Source organism: Pseudopipra pipra, chromosome 20 (assembly GCF_036250125.1).
Source record: "Pseudopipra pipra isolate bDixPip1 chromosome 20, bDixPip1.hap1, whole genome shotgun sequence".
Taxonomy (NCBI): domain Eukaryota; kingdom Metazoa; phylum Chordata; class Aves; order Passeriformes; family Pipridae; genus Pseudopipra; species Pseudopipra pipra.
The window spans coordinates 11100189-11117437 of record NC_087568.1 but is presented as its reverse complement, the minus strand read 5'-3'; the positions used below and the strand labels follow the sequence as shown (position 1 = coordinate 11117437).

Below are 17249 nucleotides of genomic sequence, written 5' to 3'. Positions count from 1 at the left end.
ACTTCAACCATTAAAGCCATGTCCGCAAAAGGACAAACAAAACATGTGCTGACTCCTCTGAACAGGAACTAATCTGCAAAGCCATTCTCTTCCTTTGCTACTTAATGACCTTCCTGGTGACAGAACAGCCAAACACAACCTGTCCTGGACACCTGTAGCTCCGTGTCCCTGAGCAGGGACCAGACCTGCATAGAGGATCTGCTCCTCCCGGAGAGGCCGTTTCTCCCAGTTTGACAGCTGCTCCGTTTTATCCAGAGGTTTCCCCAGCACATGGTGCACCAGGAGGCTGAGTCCCTTCTCCTGCTGCCTGACCCCTCTCTCCTCGTGGCTGTGCTCCAGGGACAGTCCATCAACCTTCCGGCCGTCCTTCCTCCACTCACTGCAGCCCTTCTGCAGCTGTTGGAAACAAAGAGATAGAAAACACCTGATTATAAAACAGCTTCACCACCACCTCGTGTTCCAGCGGGTGGGGTCAGGCACAACTCTATCACGTCCATCTCCTGCCTGGCATATTGAACCCCGTTGTCTCAGACAAGGGCTGGGATGGCATTAGATATAAACAGCGTCAGGTTATTTGTTTAACAAACACACTTGCTGGAGAGAAATCTGTTTCATAGCCAAGGAAGAAAAAAAAGGGCATTGTTGTACAGCATTGTACCAGAGCTGCAGGGCTGGGACTGGGGCTCCTCAGAGAGCTCTGGGTGCTCATCTGTGCTGGAGGCTGCTAGGCACCCACTCAATAAAAGACCAGCAGTGGCAGTTCAGCATCTTTCTGCTCCTTGTCCCAATGAGAAAAGGCATTCCTGTGCCACCCTGGGCAGCAGCCCTTTCTGAAGCTGCCATTTCTCAGGTTAAACTGAGGCAATAGCTGTTGGCAGGTATGTCAGCCCCTGCAGCACTTCCCAGGTTAAGCTATCAGTCCCAAAGACCTGCTTCACCCCAACCCACAGCCTTAAACACACTCTGTACATTTTACCCATTAAAATGGTTGTGCTCAACACTTCTGCAGACTGCTAAAAGCTCCTGTGTGCAAACCCAGGGACAGCTGTGCTTCAGCTGACCAGAAATTCCTGTGCTGAACCCACCAGCAGCCCTCCAAGGAACATTTAGAGTTCTGCACAAATCATTAACTCCATCATATCTGCTTCAATACTGCATGGTCCTGGGATAGCAGAATTCCTACAAGAACTTAGTATTAAGTTCAAGTATAACTTGTGCTCAGAAACTTTGCCCTGGCTGAATGGAGCTTTTATGAAGGCTGTGAAAAAGCTGTCAATATTGCAAGCTTTAACCTTTTAGCTGATGAAAACAAAATGCTTCTGTCTTCCTTTACAGAATCCCAACACATCAAACACACTACAGGAAATGGTCTATTTACACATGTAGCTGTATCCCTGCCAATCCAGAATACAAACAGACAGTTTGAACTATGGATTCAGTACAGTTATCCACCAGTACACGCAGAAGACACAACTTCCCACATCTCGATGTGTTCATCCTTACTTGTTTGTCCACTGTGAGTAGATCCACCACACCATGCAGTTGCTTCTCTATGTCTTTCAGAGCAGAACATGTGGCTGCAAGGCTGCTGAGGTCTCCAGACATCCCATAACCTGGAGACAAAAACAGCCCAAATCACACAGGTAAGAAAACTCAGGTCATGGCTAAAGCACTGCAGCTTCTTCTACTTCAGAGTCAAAATGGTGACAAAAGATACACAAACACTGGTGGGAAGACTGTTCAAACAGGGAAAAAGACTGGCTCCCATCTCTCCTCTTCCCAAGAGACACTCCTGCAGATCCAGGGAGAGAAGAGGTGGATGAAAAACGCCGAGTTTAAGATCAACTTATTTAAAATCTGGGAAGGTAATTATGAATTTGTCCTTGAAATCCAGGCTTTGCAAATCCTGCCAAAAGCCTCCAAAAACCAGGTATGGTAATTCAGAGAGCTCTGGTGTCCAGCACGACAGCTCTGGGGCAAGGACAGGGACATTCAGAAAGCTCTGTCTGCCAGACTTCCCTAAACCAAAAGGTTTAGGGTGTCAGTTGGAGCTTAGTATGGAATTAGGATAATCCCAAGTCCAAGAGTGCAAGCCAAATTAGAAATCTTGTCTCTGATCTGAAATGGGGAAATATAATGGCATGAAGCTCTGTCAGGGGAGGTTTAGGTTGGCACTGCCCAGGCTCCCCAGGGCAGTGGGCACAGCCCCAAGGCTGCCAGAGCTCCAGGAGAGTTTGGACAATGCTCTGAGGGACAGGGTGGGATTGTTGGGGTGTCTGTGCAGGGCCAGGGGTTGGACTGGATGATCCTTGTAGGTCCCTTCCAGCTCAGGATATTCTAGGATTCTGTGATTCTATATTTCTATCATTCCCCTAGTCACCCTGCTTCCTGGCCTGGCAGTGCCTCAACACCCAGGGCTACGAAAGCTGATTCCATGGCAAGTGGATTTGGAGAACGACAACTCCAAGAAGATCTAGGAATGACAAAAATGACAAAGCAGGCTGTGTGAAGCCTCAGGGTAGGGAGAAGAGAGGTGTGTTACCTAGTTTAGTGATGGCAGCATCTGAATAGAGCATCTGGATGAATCGGGGGAGCTTCTCCTTCTCCCCTTCCAGCTCAGCTTGCTCGAGGAGCCGTGGCAGGTCCAACAGGAACACCTCATCCTTCACTGCCATCTGGAGGAGGGCAACACGGGGCTTCCCCACCATGCCAAAGGAAGGCTTCCACTCCATGTCAACGCCAACAACCTGCCCAGGCTGCAACAGACACCTCCTGCACTCAGAGACTTGCTGTGCTGGAGAGGGGCCTGGAGAGTCTGTCCAGGACACAAGCCTTTCCTTTCCAACCACGGGAGCTCTTTGTGCAAACTGCTACAGAGACAGTAACTCCCACAGCACCCGAGTACCCCGGCGGGGACCTTTCCTGGCACAATTCCTGACACGTTCCCCAGATCACACAAACCTAAAGGAGCAGCTATTCTTGGCTTGGGGAGGGAGACATTGGATGGCAGTGGCCACATCCAGCTGGGAGTACAAGCCTGATACAGAGTTCCTGCTCCCTGACCCTGCAAAGTCAATCCCAGGTAACACTCACCTGCAGCACCTTCTCCCAGCACTGCAGTGTCTCCTCCCATGTCTGCAGGAAGTGAATATTCTCCCGTGAAATAGGAAGCTGGTAACAGTCCTTCTTCTTACTGTCTTCATAATTATCTCCTTTTGTGGCCCCTTCTACCCTGCACAAAATCAGATACAACAGTTTTAAGCCATGCAATGGGAGAAAATATTGAATTTGAGGAAAAGTGGGAAGTCTCATGCTGTTTATTTCACCTCAGTCCACTCTTTTCCCACTCTTTCTCTTACCCACTCTTTCCTCACTTTCCCTGTAATCTCAGTCTTTCATCTTAGAATAACAAAATCACAGACTGGCTTGGGTTGGAAGGGACTTTAATGACCATCTCATTCCACCCCCTGCCATGGGCAGGGACACCTTCCACTAGCCCAGGCTGCTCCAAGCCCCATCCAACCTGGCCTTGGACAATTCCAGGGATGGGCCAGCCTCAGCTTCTCTGGGCAACCTGTGCCAGGGCCTCCCCACCCTCACAGGGAGGAATTCCTTCCCAATATCCCATCCAACCCTGCCCTCTGGCAGTGGGAAGCCATCCCTCATTGTCCTGTCACTCCAGGCCCTTGTGAAAAGTCCCTCTCCAGCCTTCTTGTAGGCTCATCCTCTCTTTCCATTCCTTTCCCACGAGCTCATCATGCACATGCACTGTATCCACTGAAGAGAACACCCACACCACTTGCTGGAGTCAGAGTCCAAGCCTGTTCTCAATGCTCATCCTTCTTGCCCAGAACCTGGATGACAAAATTGGGCAGCTGTTTCCACATTCAGGGATACACACATTTTAGATTTAGTGATTCTTGCTTTCAAGCTAACACAGGTGCCTGCTGGTGTGACACCAAATGGAGAGTCAGCTCTGAGCAGCACTCTGTCCAAACAGGAGCCTCACTGTGCCCCACTCACACAGCCTCTCAGACTGCTCCACACTCAGATCCCCATCAGCTGGGAACAGGGGAATCTGCCTCATCACTTTACAGTGCAATGGCTTGCGAAGGCTTCACAGACCTCCCTGAAGCTATCCAGCTTCTCCTCCTCCATTCTCTTCCCTGTAAAATGGTCACATAGGATGCACAAGGACATTTGTCCTACATTGCACAGGGATGAAATGAAAAAAGTTCAGAAACAAAGATTCAAACCCTTCTCTGTTTTGGGGAAGGCAGCAGCTGAACCCACAGAGTGTGTGCTGTGCTTGTGCTACTCCCTCCGTGTGGGTTTCTGATGGCACCACACAGAGAAACTCAGTCTCTGTGTATTAATTCCCTGGGAATGTTGGAAGATGTCTGCAAAAATGAGCTAAATGATTGCCTACAACAGGATCTTACACAGCACATTTTTTGTTCCAAATGCAGCAGAGTCTCGTGAAATGCCCTCAGAAATGAAGGTCAGCGTGTTGCTCTGGCGGCTCAGCCAGATGATGCAATCAGAGAAAAGAAACTAATCAAAAAGATCCAGCTACTTTGGACGTATCACACATTTCTGGATAGTCTCTTTCCCACAGAAACTTGAAATGGTTCATTATTTGAGAAACTATTTACTAACCTTGTGTTTGGGAGCCTGCGTGACTAATTTTGTAGCAGAGTAGCTCTCCTTGCACAAACACTCTTTCCAGTGGGTTTGTGTGCACGGGGAAGTCAATATTTGTGTAAAATATTTAATGAAGGTGTGTAGGCTCAGGTCTCCAAGAATATTCTCACCTGCAGAGCTCAGGAGCCCCGTGTGGTGTGACCAGAGACAGACGATGTCATTTACATGCTGGTGCCACCTTGTTCTCTGCAGTGTGAACTCCCTCTCTGGGAACCTGTGGCTTTGTTGGCTCAATAAACAAGGCAGCCAGACTGTTTTATGGGGTTCCATGGCTCTGCTGACTTTATAGCAGCTACTATAGCAGGTATCATGACTGGATGAGTAAACTGCAGCATAAAGGGTTTTATTCATCTGTCCCAACTCCTCATGCAGGGCAGAGCACATCCTCACTGCCTTGCCTTCCCTCCACCTGGCACAGCACAGGATTCCCACAGCACAGAGATGTAGTGATGAGTTTTATCTCTAGATGCATAGTCTGTGGCTCAGCCACACTCCTGTAACCATCCCTTTGTGTTTTAAGGGCTTGTCCCTCATGCAAAAACCCCCTGGCTCCCAACTGGCAGCTGATGCAGCTTTAGAAGGGAGGAGGAGGAGAAGGAGGAGGAGGAGCAGGAGGGCAGCTCCAGCAGTGCATCAGAGCAAGGCAGGAGCATGTCCTAGACAGACAAGAGTTTCCTGCGCTCCAGAAAAACCACGGACCCTCTGGAGAAGTTGTTCTTTGCAGAGAGTGTTTCGATCTGTGTCGTGTTTCCTGAGGTGACATGGGGCCTGAACAAGAACCAGATCTGCACTAGGAGAAACAGTAGATCCACAAAGCCATGATCCATGAACGTGAACAGTTCAAGGCCACCTGTGAGACTTTCCCAAAATCATCAGCTTTAAAAAATAGTAATACACCGTGGTCTCATTCACCTTTAAGTTAGTCCAATCCATGCTCCAAAAATACCAATTTAGTTATGAAAGCATAAGCACCTCTTCATAGGAGACTGAAATAGGCTGTAATATTGAGGACAGCAAATCTGATGATAAATCCATTGGAGCAGATAGTCCTGCTCAGTCTCAGGCTTGGTCTTCTTAAAATGGTCTCCTTATTCCACAGAGAGGTGTTGGCATTAATCAGGCAGCCAGTGACAGATCCTAGCTGTTACTTGGAGTTCATAATTCGGACATATGACCCCAGGAGAAAAGTCCTGCTGTAAGAACATCAGGTAAAAGGACACTCCCAAATCACCTGCACACAACTGCATGTTTGCAGTGACAGGAGGAAGCCCCAGCCCACACAAGGTGACCATGGGTGTGCAGACTCGTGCACCACTCGTGCCAAGAGGGCCCTGCCTCTGCTTCTCATCACAAGCATGGTGCTGGAGTCCCCAGCTTGCTGGCCATGGAGCAGTGACCTTCGACTTTCTGATGGCTTTATTCCTCCTCAAACGTCTGAGGCAACGTCTGAGGTCATCACAGCTCCTCCTGGACACACAGTTCATTACAACTCAGATCCACACTTCCATCACATACACTGAGAAGTTCAGCTCCATATGGGAAGTTACTCCCTCATATTAAAGGCTTCAAGGGCCATGTTTGCAGGTTGCTGAAGGTACGGGCTCTCAGCTTGCACAAAGTTGTCAATGGTTACCTCTTGGGAGTGGTCAGAATTTTTCCATAAACATTTCTCTAATCCCAGCTCCCTTCTGAACCTGAGACACCAATCTCCATGTCAAAAAAACCCAACATGTTTCACCAGTGACGGTAAGAGAGAGATATGTGGAAGGTGGAGCCAAATCCAGTCAAGCATAACACCCTGGAATAAGGTGGCTGATGTGTTCAATGATCAAAGAGTTGTAAGGAACCTACTGCTTCCTCACTCTGGTTTTTGAAAAAAGCCTTGACTGTACCTGGAAACATGTTATTGCTCCTGGAATGACAGCAAAGCTCTGAGCTCTGCTGCACCACAACCACAGCCCACAGCTCCTGCATTTGCATCGAGCTCAGGGATAAGTCCTCTTCCCTGCACAGGAATCCAATTAGATGAATTCCTGCACATGAATGAGCAGAGACCAGCAAGGTGGCTGGGTAATGACTCTGACCCCAAGGGCTGTGGTGACCTGCAGCCTGGCAGGGGTTTGGCTCAGGAACAGTGTGGGCAGAGTTCTGGGCTGTGTGTTGATGGGCCTCATCCAGCCTGAGGTTCTAGATCTCCTCCGCAGCCCTGGGTGAGATCCTAACAGGACCCTCATGCAGTATCCACTGCCAGCTCTGCAGGTTCCTCAACACTTTTAGTAGGCTGAATATCTGCAGGAGAAAAAGGGTTAAAAAAGGGTGGCAAACATGGCTGTCTCTGAAGAACTTGATTAAACACAGAATCAGAGAATCACAGACTGGTTTGGGTTGGAATGGACCTCAGACATCATCCAGCTTCACCCCCATTGTCACAGACAGGGACACCTTCCACTAGATCAGGTTCCTCAGGGCCCCATCCAACCTGGTCTAGGATGGGGCAGCCACAGTTTCCCTGGGAACATCTCACGGATGCAGTCACTGAAACATGGCAGGTCCACCAGTGCTCACCAGAGTGTAACAGTGAACTGGGGCTCAGCAAATCACTTGCATTGAGTCACTTCTTCACACAGATTCTGTCCCTCTCTGTACAGCACAGCTGGGCAGCTGTTAAATGGGGACACTGCTGCCTGAAGAGGATGATCTTGGGACATTTTCTCAGAGAGACACAGCACAGAATACTCAGAACCAGAACTTCAGAGCCCTGGTATTCCTCCAGATCCAGCTTGCCATGGGGATCAGACAGCTCCTGACACTTCAGGGGGTATATGGGCCTTCCTGAGTTTTGAGCCTCTTCTCAACTTGGCACAGCTTTGTCTACACACGGTGTGGAACCTGCCACCCTCATCTTTCCATCCTTCCCCTCTGCTCCTTCTACACCAGCAGGTTTAAAGAGCTCCTTGACTGGGGCTGTTTGCACAGTTCTGAGCACCTGAAATCAAGGAGTTGTAAGAATCCTTCTTAATATAAGGATTTTTCAATTCTTTTGAGAATGGAGCTCCTGTTGGGGGAGGAACTGTGGCTACTGCAGGTTCATCTGGTGCACACAACATGGGGGTCCCAAAGCAGGAGTGGAATATGGCACTGGGTTATTGGGATTGCAGCAGAGGAAGAAAAGAGAACAGAGACTAATGAGGGGGCTAAAAGCTTCTTAAGCTCACTTATTCAATTAATGTGTCTCTTCTGTTATCTGACCCCAAATGTCAAAAATTCTCAATACTTCTTTGGATGAGGCCAACATTACGGACTGGGAAAAAAACTGGCTCATGAGCTGTAAAAGAAGGAAGAAATTAAATACAATTAAAAAATCTAAGGAACTTTACAATTAGTTTCTTGGTCATAAGCCTCCTGAAAGCCATTATACCAGGTTACAGTCCAGTGGGGGTGCAGAGCATATGTAAAATAGATGCATATTCAGGTCCTAGTCACATGATTTCATTTGCACTGTTGATCTGGCAGAGGAAACTTAAGAACCCTCTGCAGCATGAAGCAATCTCACAGAGCTTCTGTGATAAACTCAGGATGAGTTTAAAATGCTCCTTTCACAGACATTTCCAGGCTTATGACAAACAAATGCAGTGTGTACAGGGCCATGATGGATCTGAGTACATGGAGGAAGCCTTTGCAAAATTGTCTTCCCAAGGAAGCATTATGGCAGATGATTTTAAGCAAATAAATATACAAGTAATGTACACTGAAAAGGGTCTTTACCTCTGCTGGGTGTGAAGCTCTGGCAGCTCCTCAGCCAGGTCGGGAGGCAGCACGTCCATGGGCAGCCCCCAGTGCTGCGCCCACCGCGCCGCGCGCCCAGGGCAGTGCCGGAGCAGCAGCTGCACCAGGTGCCCTTGGAGACAGCGACTGTCCCCAGCTGTGCTCTGAGAGGGGAAGCAGAGGGAAGGAACACTGTCAGTGCAATTCCCATTATGGCTGTCTCTCCCCCCATCTCTGGATGCAGTGTCCTGCGGGGGTCCTGGGTAAGGGCAGGGGGGAGCAGGAGCCACCCCACTGCCAGAGCAGGGCTCATCCCACCACAGGAGTGGTTTTCCAGTGAGTGCTGCACTTCTCTGCCAGGAGATGAAGAGCACACACTTGAACTGCGAGCTCGTTGGGATACTTGTGTCCCCTTGCCAGCATGGCTGTTTGTCCAGGGAAAGCCACTTTGCAGGTACATCACAGAGAAACAAGGCTACACCACCACCACTGAGCCTGACTGGTGACCTGTATATTATTTACTTAGACACTGATTACATTAAGCAAAATCAGAACCAGCCACTAACAAGAGAGCAAAGGTGTCTGCAATTAAACAGATAATTATGGAGGGGTAAGAGTTTAGATTGTTTTAATCCCATGTTGCACCTGTACATAGGTCCAAAGTGATGCTGTGACTTGATGGCCTGTGAGAGGCAATAGAATAATAGAATCACAGAACAGGCTGGATTGGCAGTGACTTTTCAAGGTCATCTAGTCCAAACCCCCTGCCATGGGCAGGGGCACCTTCCACTAGACCAGAGCACTCAGAGGCCCATCCAGCCTGGCCTTGGACACTTCCACGAATGGGGCAGCCACAGCTTCTCTGGGCAACCTGTGCCAGGGCCTCAGCACCCTTGTTATAAAAAAGTTCATCCTTATGGATGGTTTAAAACCATCACCCCTTGTCCTACTGCAACAGGCCCTGCTAAAAACTCTGTCCCCATCGTTCTTATAAGCCCTCTCTAAGTACTGAAAGGCCACACTGAGATATTCCTGGTGCCTTCCCTTCTCCAGGTAAATACCCCTGGCTCCCTCAGCCTGTCTCCAGAGCAGAGGCTCCAGGCCCTGGAGCATCTTCGTAGCATGGCTTAGTGTCTCTCAGGGCAGACAGTGGAGTGGGGCCTCATCTGTTCTTGGAAGTATTTGCACGGATAATTAGGATTGCCAGTCTCCCACGGGTCACAGGGAAGGCACATCAGCAAAGCTTTCCTGAGGGACAGCTTTGGTGTTCACAGCCAGGGAAAGGCTGATGTCAGCCTACAGCTCCCCTGCACCCACTGCTGTGAAACAGGGGCACCAGGTCCCTCCACCGGGCAGGGTGGGGGCCAGGGGGAGAGTAGTGTCACCCTGCACTGGAAACAGGCTGCATGAAATGTGCTCTGAAAGTCCTCCTTCATCCCCACTGACAGTGAGAGGAACCCAGAGCAGTCTCTCCAGCTGGGATGAACCAGGGTTGGGTGAAGAAATTCCTCCCTTTGTGTCTGTTCGAGGCCTCTGGGGATGTGACAACTGGATCATTGCTCCAGCCATAGGGACAAACACACTCTCAGGTGTCACTGTGTTTGGACCTGCAAACAGGGAGGGCAGTTTAGGACGTTCCCTGCTCCCATCTGTTCTCTAGAGGAAGTGAACGCATGCCTTGACACACTGCAGAGCCTTGGGGCACCAGCACAGACTCATGCTGCCAGTGGTTTAAGTCCAAATCCCAGCTGTGAGCCAGCGTGGCTGGAGCACGGCAGGCTGCCCACCCTGGCATGGGCAAGGGGCAGGGCAGGGACTGTGACAGCCCCTGTGACTGTGACTGTCGCACAGGGACTCTGACAGCCCTCACGGTGACAGCTGGATGCACCAGAGCTCTTCTGACTTGTCTACCTCTTGGCAGGTGCAGTTGTAAGAGGAAATACAAACACAGTGACGCCAACAGTCACAGCAGCTCCATGAGGGTGGGAGCACCCCTTGTCCCCTACATGTGCCTGCAAATATCCCAGAGCCATCACAGCCAGGCTGGCAACTTGCTCCTCTCTGATTTACTCATGCATCTGCCTTAGAAGTTAATATTGCCTACAAAACTGCTAAAACAAGTTGAAAATCTACACGGGGGCTCAGGACCTCTAGCTCTAGGACTGGATCCCTGCTGGCACTACCAACAAGTATTTTCGGAGGACTGAAATGCTCAGATCTGCACTGAAAGTCCATCTCCACCCTGCACATGTCGCTGCCATCTCCCCTTTGCTGCCCACCAGCAGTGCCCAAGGGTCTGAGCCTGCTCCCAGGCACTGAGCCTGCTCCCAGGGATGGCAGCACCTTGCTCCTTGTCCCCGGCATGTAGGAACACCTCCCAGCTGGGTGGGAGGCTGGGGCCATGGGGCCTCATTCCTCACATTCCTTCAGCAACTAAAAGGTGAGAAGTTGTCTTCAAAGCAGACACAGAGATCAGGAAACAGATCTGTTGATGGCCCCAAGGTAAAAGGGAAGGGAAAAAGAAAGCCAAGAAGAAAAAAAGGAATGACCCCCCTCCGGAGGTGCAGGTGGGGGCAGAGGCTCCTGAGAACACTTTGGAGGAATCCGGAACCCCAGGTAGCACCAGGCTGCTCACAAAAACTGCTGCCTCAGCACTACATCTGCACCCCTGAGACTCTGTCAAATGCCAAACCACAGCTCTTCCCATGGATATGTGGAGGAATAGTTTTACTGCTGTTCCCAAGAGGTTGGGGCACAGCAGGAGTCAGGGGCAGTGGGATAGGGGTCCAGCAGCTCACCAGGGGCTCAAGCACAGGAGGGAAGCTAGGGAAGGGGCAGGGCAGGAAAGGACAGGATAAGCTCTCCTGCTCACGCTTCTTGCCTTCTACATTTCCTCCTGAATTCTTCCCTTGGCCACGCCAGTCCTGACTTTTGTGCATCTCTCCCATCTCCACCTCCTGTGACTGAGCTCAGGCAAGCACTGAACACATGGAGAGGGGCTGAGTAACCCCTCCTGCCGTGTCTGCCAAGCCACTTCTCAGAGTCCTTCCCAAAAAGAACATATTTTCTTATTAACATCACAGAGCAATTCCCTCTTCTTGCTTCCCCTGTGTCCATCCTATTGTCCTCCTGCCTTTTTTCTAAAACACAGACTCTTTGGGGTTGGAGTTCTCTTCAGTTCACCCCAAGTCAATTCTTAATAAATCTAATTATGGCAGCTTTATTTCTGGAAATAATGAGGTGCAGATTTTTTTTATTATTATTTTAACGATAACAGATTTTTTTTTCAACCACAAAAAACAACTCTGTAAAGAAGGTTAATCTCTCCAGAGATATCCCATCTTGCATTCTGAAACAGAAAATAGCTTTGTTTGTCTTTTTACTGAAAAAAACCCCAACATTGCTCTAAAGGGGAAAGGCTTCCACCACAACAGCTCTGCAAGAGGCAAGAATGTGGAAAGTTTGGCCCCAGAAGATGTGGGCACAGATGCAGAGAGCAATGTTTCACCAGGGATGACATTTCATGTGCTTTGCTGTCAGTAAATGAACACTTCTCAAGAGGAAACTGGCACAGTGTTCTGATCAACATCAGCGACACCTCCAAGCAGGAAAAGATTCTATAGAACATGAGGCTTGTTTACATCCCTCTCGGAATTCTAGACATATCATACATTCTTTAATCCATAGGCGCACACAGAAACCCCTGACACAACAATAACCCATGATTAAAGCTTTCCAAAGCAATGGCTGCAGATTTCCTACCCGTAAATCCTGTTCTCACTGCCAGGGCTTCACAAAGCTCCCCCCAAACACGCAGGGCAAGCTCAGGAATGTCCTGACCTTAACCCATTAACAATTCCTCCTTTGGTACCAAAAATTTTGAATCCAAATATTCAGCATCTCCTTTAGAAGTCACCCTATCCAACCCTAGATTTTTTTATCTGTCTGTGTTAAGCTGTGTTTCACTCTGATCCAATTCTCCCCTTTCCCTCAACATCTCTTCCTGGAGAGGGACATTATTCACACCACTGACACTGGCTATTTGCAGAGTCAGATTTTAATTTAACTTTTGAATGTCTTGGCCAATTTCCCCTGTTTTCAAGTGGTTCCAGAATCAACAAAAAAACCCCTCCTACTAGTGTAGAGAAAATGTCAAGGAGAAGATTTTAGAGTCAGCAACTTTAAAAGGGGAAAAAGAAACCTGGACTTGTAATGGACAAAGCCCCTGTCAGCAGTGAAGGGCACAGACAGCACTGCTCAGTTCCCTGTGGTGCAGCAGGTACTGAACAGACACCTGTGCTTGAAGATTCCCTGAGCATCCCACTGTGCTTCTGTCATTGCTACTTCGTTGTGTCTGTGCTCATAACTGTTTTGAAGTTACCCTCATTTGTGCTGCATGGGGAGATGCTGCAGTGTCACTGGACATCAGATGTCATTGAAGGAAACTCCTTGACGCATGAGATGGGAGTTGGTACCCTCAGCGCCAGCCTAGACCAGGCCACAGCCTGTTCCCAGAGAGGAGGGGGATTCTGGCTTCTGGAGATCCTGAATAGATCACAGAATCACAGAATGGTTTAGGTGGGAAGGGACCTTAAGGACCATCTCATTCCACCCCCTGCCATGGGCAGGGACATCTTCCACTAGCCCAGGTTGCTCCAAGCCCTGTCCAACCTGGCCTTGGACACTTCCAGGAATGAGGCAGCCACAGCTTCTCTGTGCCAGGGCCTCACCCCCCTCACAGGGACAAATTTCTCCTCAATTTCTGATCTAACCCTGCCTTCCTTCAGCTTAAGGCCATCTCCCCTTGTCCTGTCACTATCTGCCCATGGGAAGTCCTTCTCCCTTCATCCTATAGGCCCCCTTTAAGTACCAAAAGGCCATAATAAGGCTTCCCCAGAGCCTTCTCTTCTTCAGGTGAACACTCCCAGCTCTTCTAGCCTGGCTTCAGAGCAGAGCCTCCAGCCCTTGGAGCATCTCTGTGGCCTCCTCTGGACTTGCTCCAGCAGATCCATGCCTTTGCTGCTGAGGACCTCAGAGCTGGACACAGTGCTCTAGGTGGGGTCTCGCAGGGGCAGAGTAGTGTGGTAAAACCCCCTCCCTTGGATACAAATGCCTATTTTACCCCCACTCCCTTCTGAGCCGAGTTTGCTGTGAAAGCAGAAGCCACTCACTCACAGCCACTGCCCACAGCCAGAGCCTGAGAACACCCTGCTTTCTCACCACTTAAGCTGCTCTCTCGCTCACAGGGACTGGCTACTCAGATGCACTAATTTATGAACTGAAGAAGAACAAAATAGCCTTCATTCATAACCCAGAAGACTGGCTTTCAGATAGCAATCAGTGCGTCACTGACAGAGCCACACTCCAGTGTTCTGGAGGCCATTACCACATCAATGCCTGGGAAGTGGGCTTTCTTCTCTCTTTCAACAAAGCTTTGGCACTGTGGCTCCCTGGGGCATGTTCACACTACCTAGCTCCAGCTTTGTGAATCAGGAGACTCCACTTCCCGATGCAATTGCCTCTTCCTAAAGGCAATTCAGAGGAGTCTAACTTAGGATATCACCAGAAGGAATCAAGGCAAAGGCAACTGTTAAAGCCAACTTGCCCTTGTGCTGGGGCTCCTCACAGTGAGCTTATTGTTCCTGGGCAACCTGGAGGAAGCTGCTGGCATGTGGTGAGGAGCTGGGACACTACTGTGGGACAGGATACATCTGCAGCTCACACAACCTCGCCAAGGCAATGTCTGGTTCAGAAGTCCAGACACTATGGCCACGTGGCAGTCAGAAGAATCAAACCATATGGCTGGTCTGCTTATCCCCCCAGGAGCTGGACTAGATGGGCTTTAAAGTCCCTTCCAACTCAAACCATTCTGTGATTCCAGGAGATGGTCAGTGGGTTGGAGCACATGGTGTAGGAGTACAATGGAGAAGCTGAGGGAGCAGGGCTTGTTCAGCATGGGGAGGGCTCAGTGGGGGGATGTGGGGGAATACAATCGTCTCTTCAATTTTGTCATGGGAAATCATAGAGAAGATGGAGTCAGATCCTTCCAGGAATTCCAGCCAGGCCTAAAAGTAAAAAAAGGTGACAGTGAAAATGGCTAAACATTGCAACGGGCCCAGAGGGGCAGTGGAACCAGGCAGGGCTCAGCAACACCTAGTCCAACTAAGTTCGCCCTGCTTTGAGCAGGAGGGCAGAGATGAGCTCGCAGAGAAGAGCTAATTCCAAACTGAAATTAGGCTCTGATTGTGTGATTAGCAGGGCTGTGCATTCCCCAGACTCGTCTCCACACAGACAGGCGGCTTCTTGCAGCAATTGCTGCTTTCAAGTCCCAAGCACCTCCTGGGCGAAGAACACCCAAGATCACATTTACCCAGAATATAGGATGGTCCTGATCATGCTCAACAATACTACACAGAGATCCAAATACATTTCTTGCATTGGGATTCCTTCCAAATTTCTGTCAGGCAGCCCCTGAGGGAAGTAACTCATCTTCAACAGATGAAGTCATCATGTCTCCAAAATCTGCTCCTGCTGCCACAGATGTGAGCAGGTACAGAGCAGAAGGAAAGAACGAACACTGCTTTCAAAGGCAGATCTGAAGAGAGAGAATTTTCAAATAACACTGAGCAAGAGGTGGAGACATTTCCTTCAGCACAGTGTTTGACATCCTTCATATGCCTTCACCCAGCTCACAGAGCCACAGAACAGATGAACCATCTGCTGGCAGTGGCCCCACAGCACAGGACATGGACACTTCCCTCCACAGAGATGGAAGGCTCCACAGAGGATGTTTCACTGAAGTGAAGCCAACATGATCATTCTCAGATTTCACTTTAGTAGCTGACCAGAACACAGATAGGAATGTGTCTTGGCTGGACAAAGCACAAGCCCGGACAGAAATGGAGGATCCTAGAATCACAGAAAAATGGAATGTTCTGAGCTGGGAGGGATCCACAAGGACCATCCAGTCCAATCCCTGGCCCTGAACAGACACCCCAACAATCCCACCCTGGCCCTGAGAGCTTTGTCCAAATGCTCCTTGAGCTCTGGCAGCCTTGGGGCTGTGCCCACTGCCCTGGGGAGCCTGGTCAGTGCCAGCCACTCTCTGGGGGAAGAACCTTTCCCTGAGATCCAACCTAAACCTCTGCAATAGATATTTAACAGGTTTAAGAGTAAAGGAACAATGACATTGCTCCCATGTGCCCAAGGGACTGTCTGGCACTCGATCCCCCAGATGCCTCAGGACGAGGGAGGATTTGGTACGGAGGGCACCACAGTACATCTGTAAGATGGCAAAGCTCAGCCCTGACACTGGATCCCACTCCCCACTGGTACATAAACACAGCCTGAAAATGCTATCCTAAAAAATCAGCTTTTACTGCCTGATTTGCCACTTCTGCTGCACCCACAGAACATATTAGGGAAGGGATCCTGTCCCTGTGCTCCTGTCACTGTGGACTTCAGACAGATGCCCCAGGAGGAAAGGCAGCCTGAGGCTGTGCTGGGACCAGTCAACCAGTGTCGCTTGTCCCTGGGGCCACTGATTAGTTCCTGGTCTTGTTCAGCAGTGTGGGCATAGTGACACTTTGGGAACTTTCCCAGTGGGAAGATCAGAACTTTTTGTTTTAACTCACAATTAACTCCTTATATCCCACAACTCCAGGTATGCTGATACACAAAATCACAGTGCATCCACCTGCAATACTTGTTCTCCCCTCCACTACCTGGCCAGGGAATGGCACAGGTGTAGCTCTGTAATGAGCTGTAGTGTCAGGTTGACCCCACTGAAATAGCCTTTATTTGGAGAGAGAAATAACTGCATGCCATCCATAAAAACCAATACTACAACTCCATAACAAACACTCTAAGGTAACTTTAGCCTACATGCTTTTCCAGATATAATCTTCTTCCTTCCCTTCAGTCTGTCCTGAGGGTCTGTTCTTCCCCTGAAATCCCTTTCTCACAACCACTGCCGAGGCACCTTCTGAATTCCAACCTAACCCCGGGGCCCCAGAGCTGATGAATATTATTCATCCCAGGGATCAGTAAAGGACCATGCACTTGATCTGAATACATAAGCCACAGAGTTTGGATATGCTTCCAGACTTCTCACACCTCTCGGTCCCACGATGGCAGGCTGGAGATATTTTCTGGGAGCATTCCAGCACTTGGCAAAGACTGAAGATGAATGATGATGGGGAAATTGGCCAAACTCTTTCAGAGCAGAGTAGTGTGTTACTTATCACAGTAGATGCTTTGTCTAAGCCCAATGACACAGTGCATTGAAGACAAACTGGCAACCCTTATCTCCCCACTGTATTTTGAAGTAGCATTTATCTACCCGCCTTTTGTCATCGTGTCACACACACACACGAACAAAGTGTTGCTGTGGCCAATGGCAAATCCTGCTCTCCAGTTGGAGGGAGGGAAGGCTCCCATCATATACTGCACCCTGGGTGACCAGCACTGCTGCTGAGCCTCACTGAGCCTAGGCCTCATGTGACCCAAGATCACTGCCCTGGTCTCTCAAGCCTCAGAAGGTTTATACGATCAACCACAAATGTTCTACAAAAGTCACATCACAGAACTCTGGTTTGTATCCCGAAGCATGGAAGCCCTGATGAGGGAAATACTCTGCTAAGCTTGGTCTGCCTGAAGGATGACTATCCAACTTGAGTATTCCAAAATCCAACTGAGCAGAGGTGTGTGACATCCACTCATGCTACAGGATCTGTCTGCAGGAACAGCGAGGGATGCCTGGAGCCTGACCCCACTGCAGG

At 49.5% G+C, this 17249-nt stretch overlaps 1 protein-coding gene across 14 annotated transcripts in view; it reads right to left on the bottom strand.

Annotated features, from left to right (window-relative positions):
- The window catches only part of EXD3 (exonuclease 3'-5' domain containing 3), a 294208-nt gene that overhangs the window by 145295 nt on the left and 131664 nt on the right, over positions 1-17249 (bottom strand). For all 14 annotated transcript variants that reach the window (XM_064677279.1, XM_064677280.1, XM_064677275.1 and 11 more), the window contains 5 exons: positions 8470-8633; positions 3094-3232; positions 2543-2756; positions 1504-1613; positions 186-396 (listed from right to left, as the gene is read on the bottom strand). In XM_064677279.1, coding sequence (XP_064533349.1) covers positions 186-396; positions 1504-1613; positions 2543-2756; positions 3094-3232; positions 8470-8633 — 838 coding nt within the window. The remainder of the gene's footprint in view (positions 1-185; positions 397-1503; positions 1614-2542; positions 2757-3093; positions 3233-8469; positions 8634-17249) is intronic.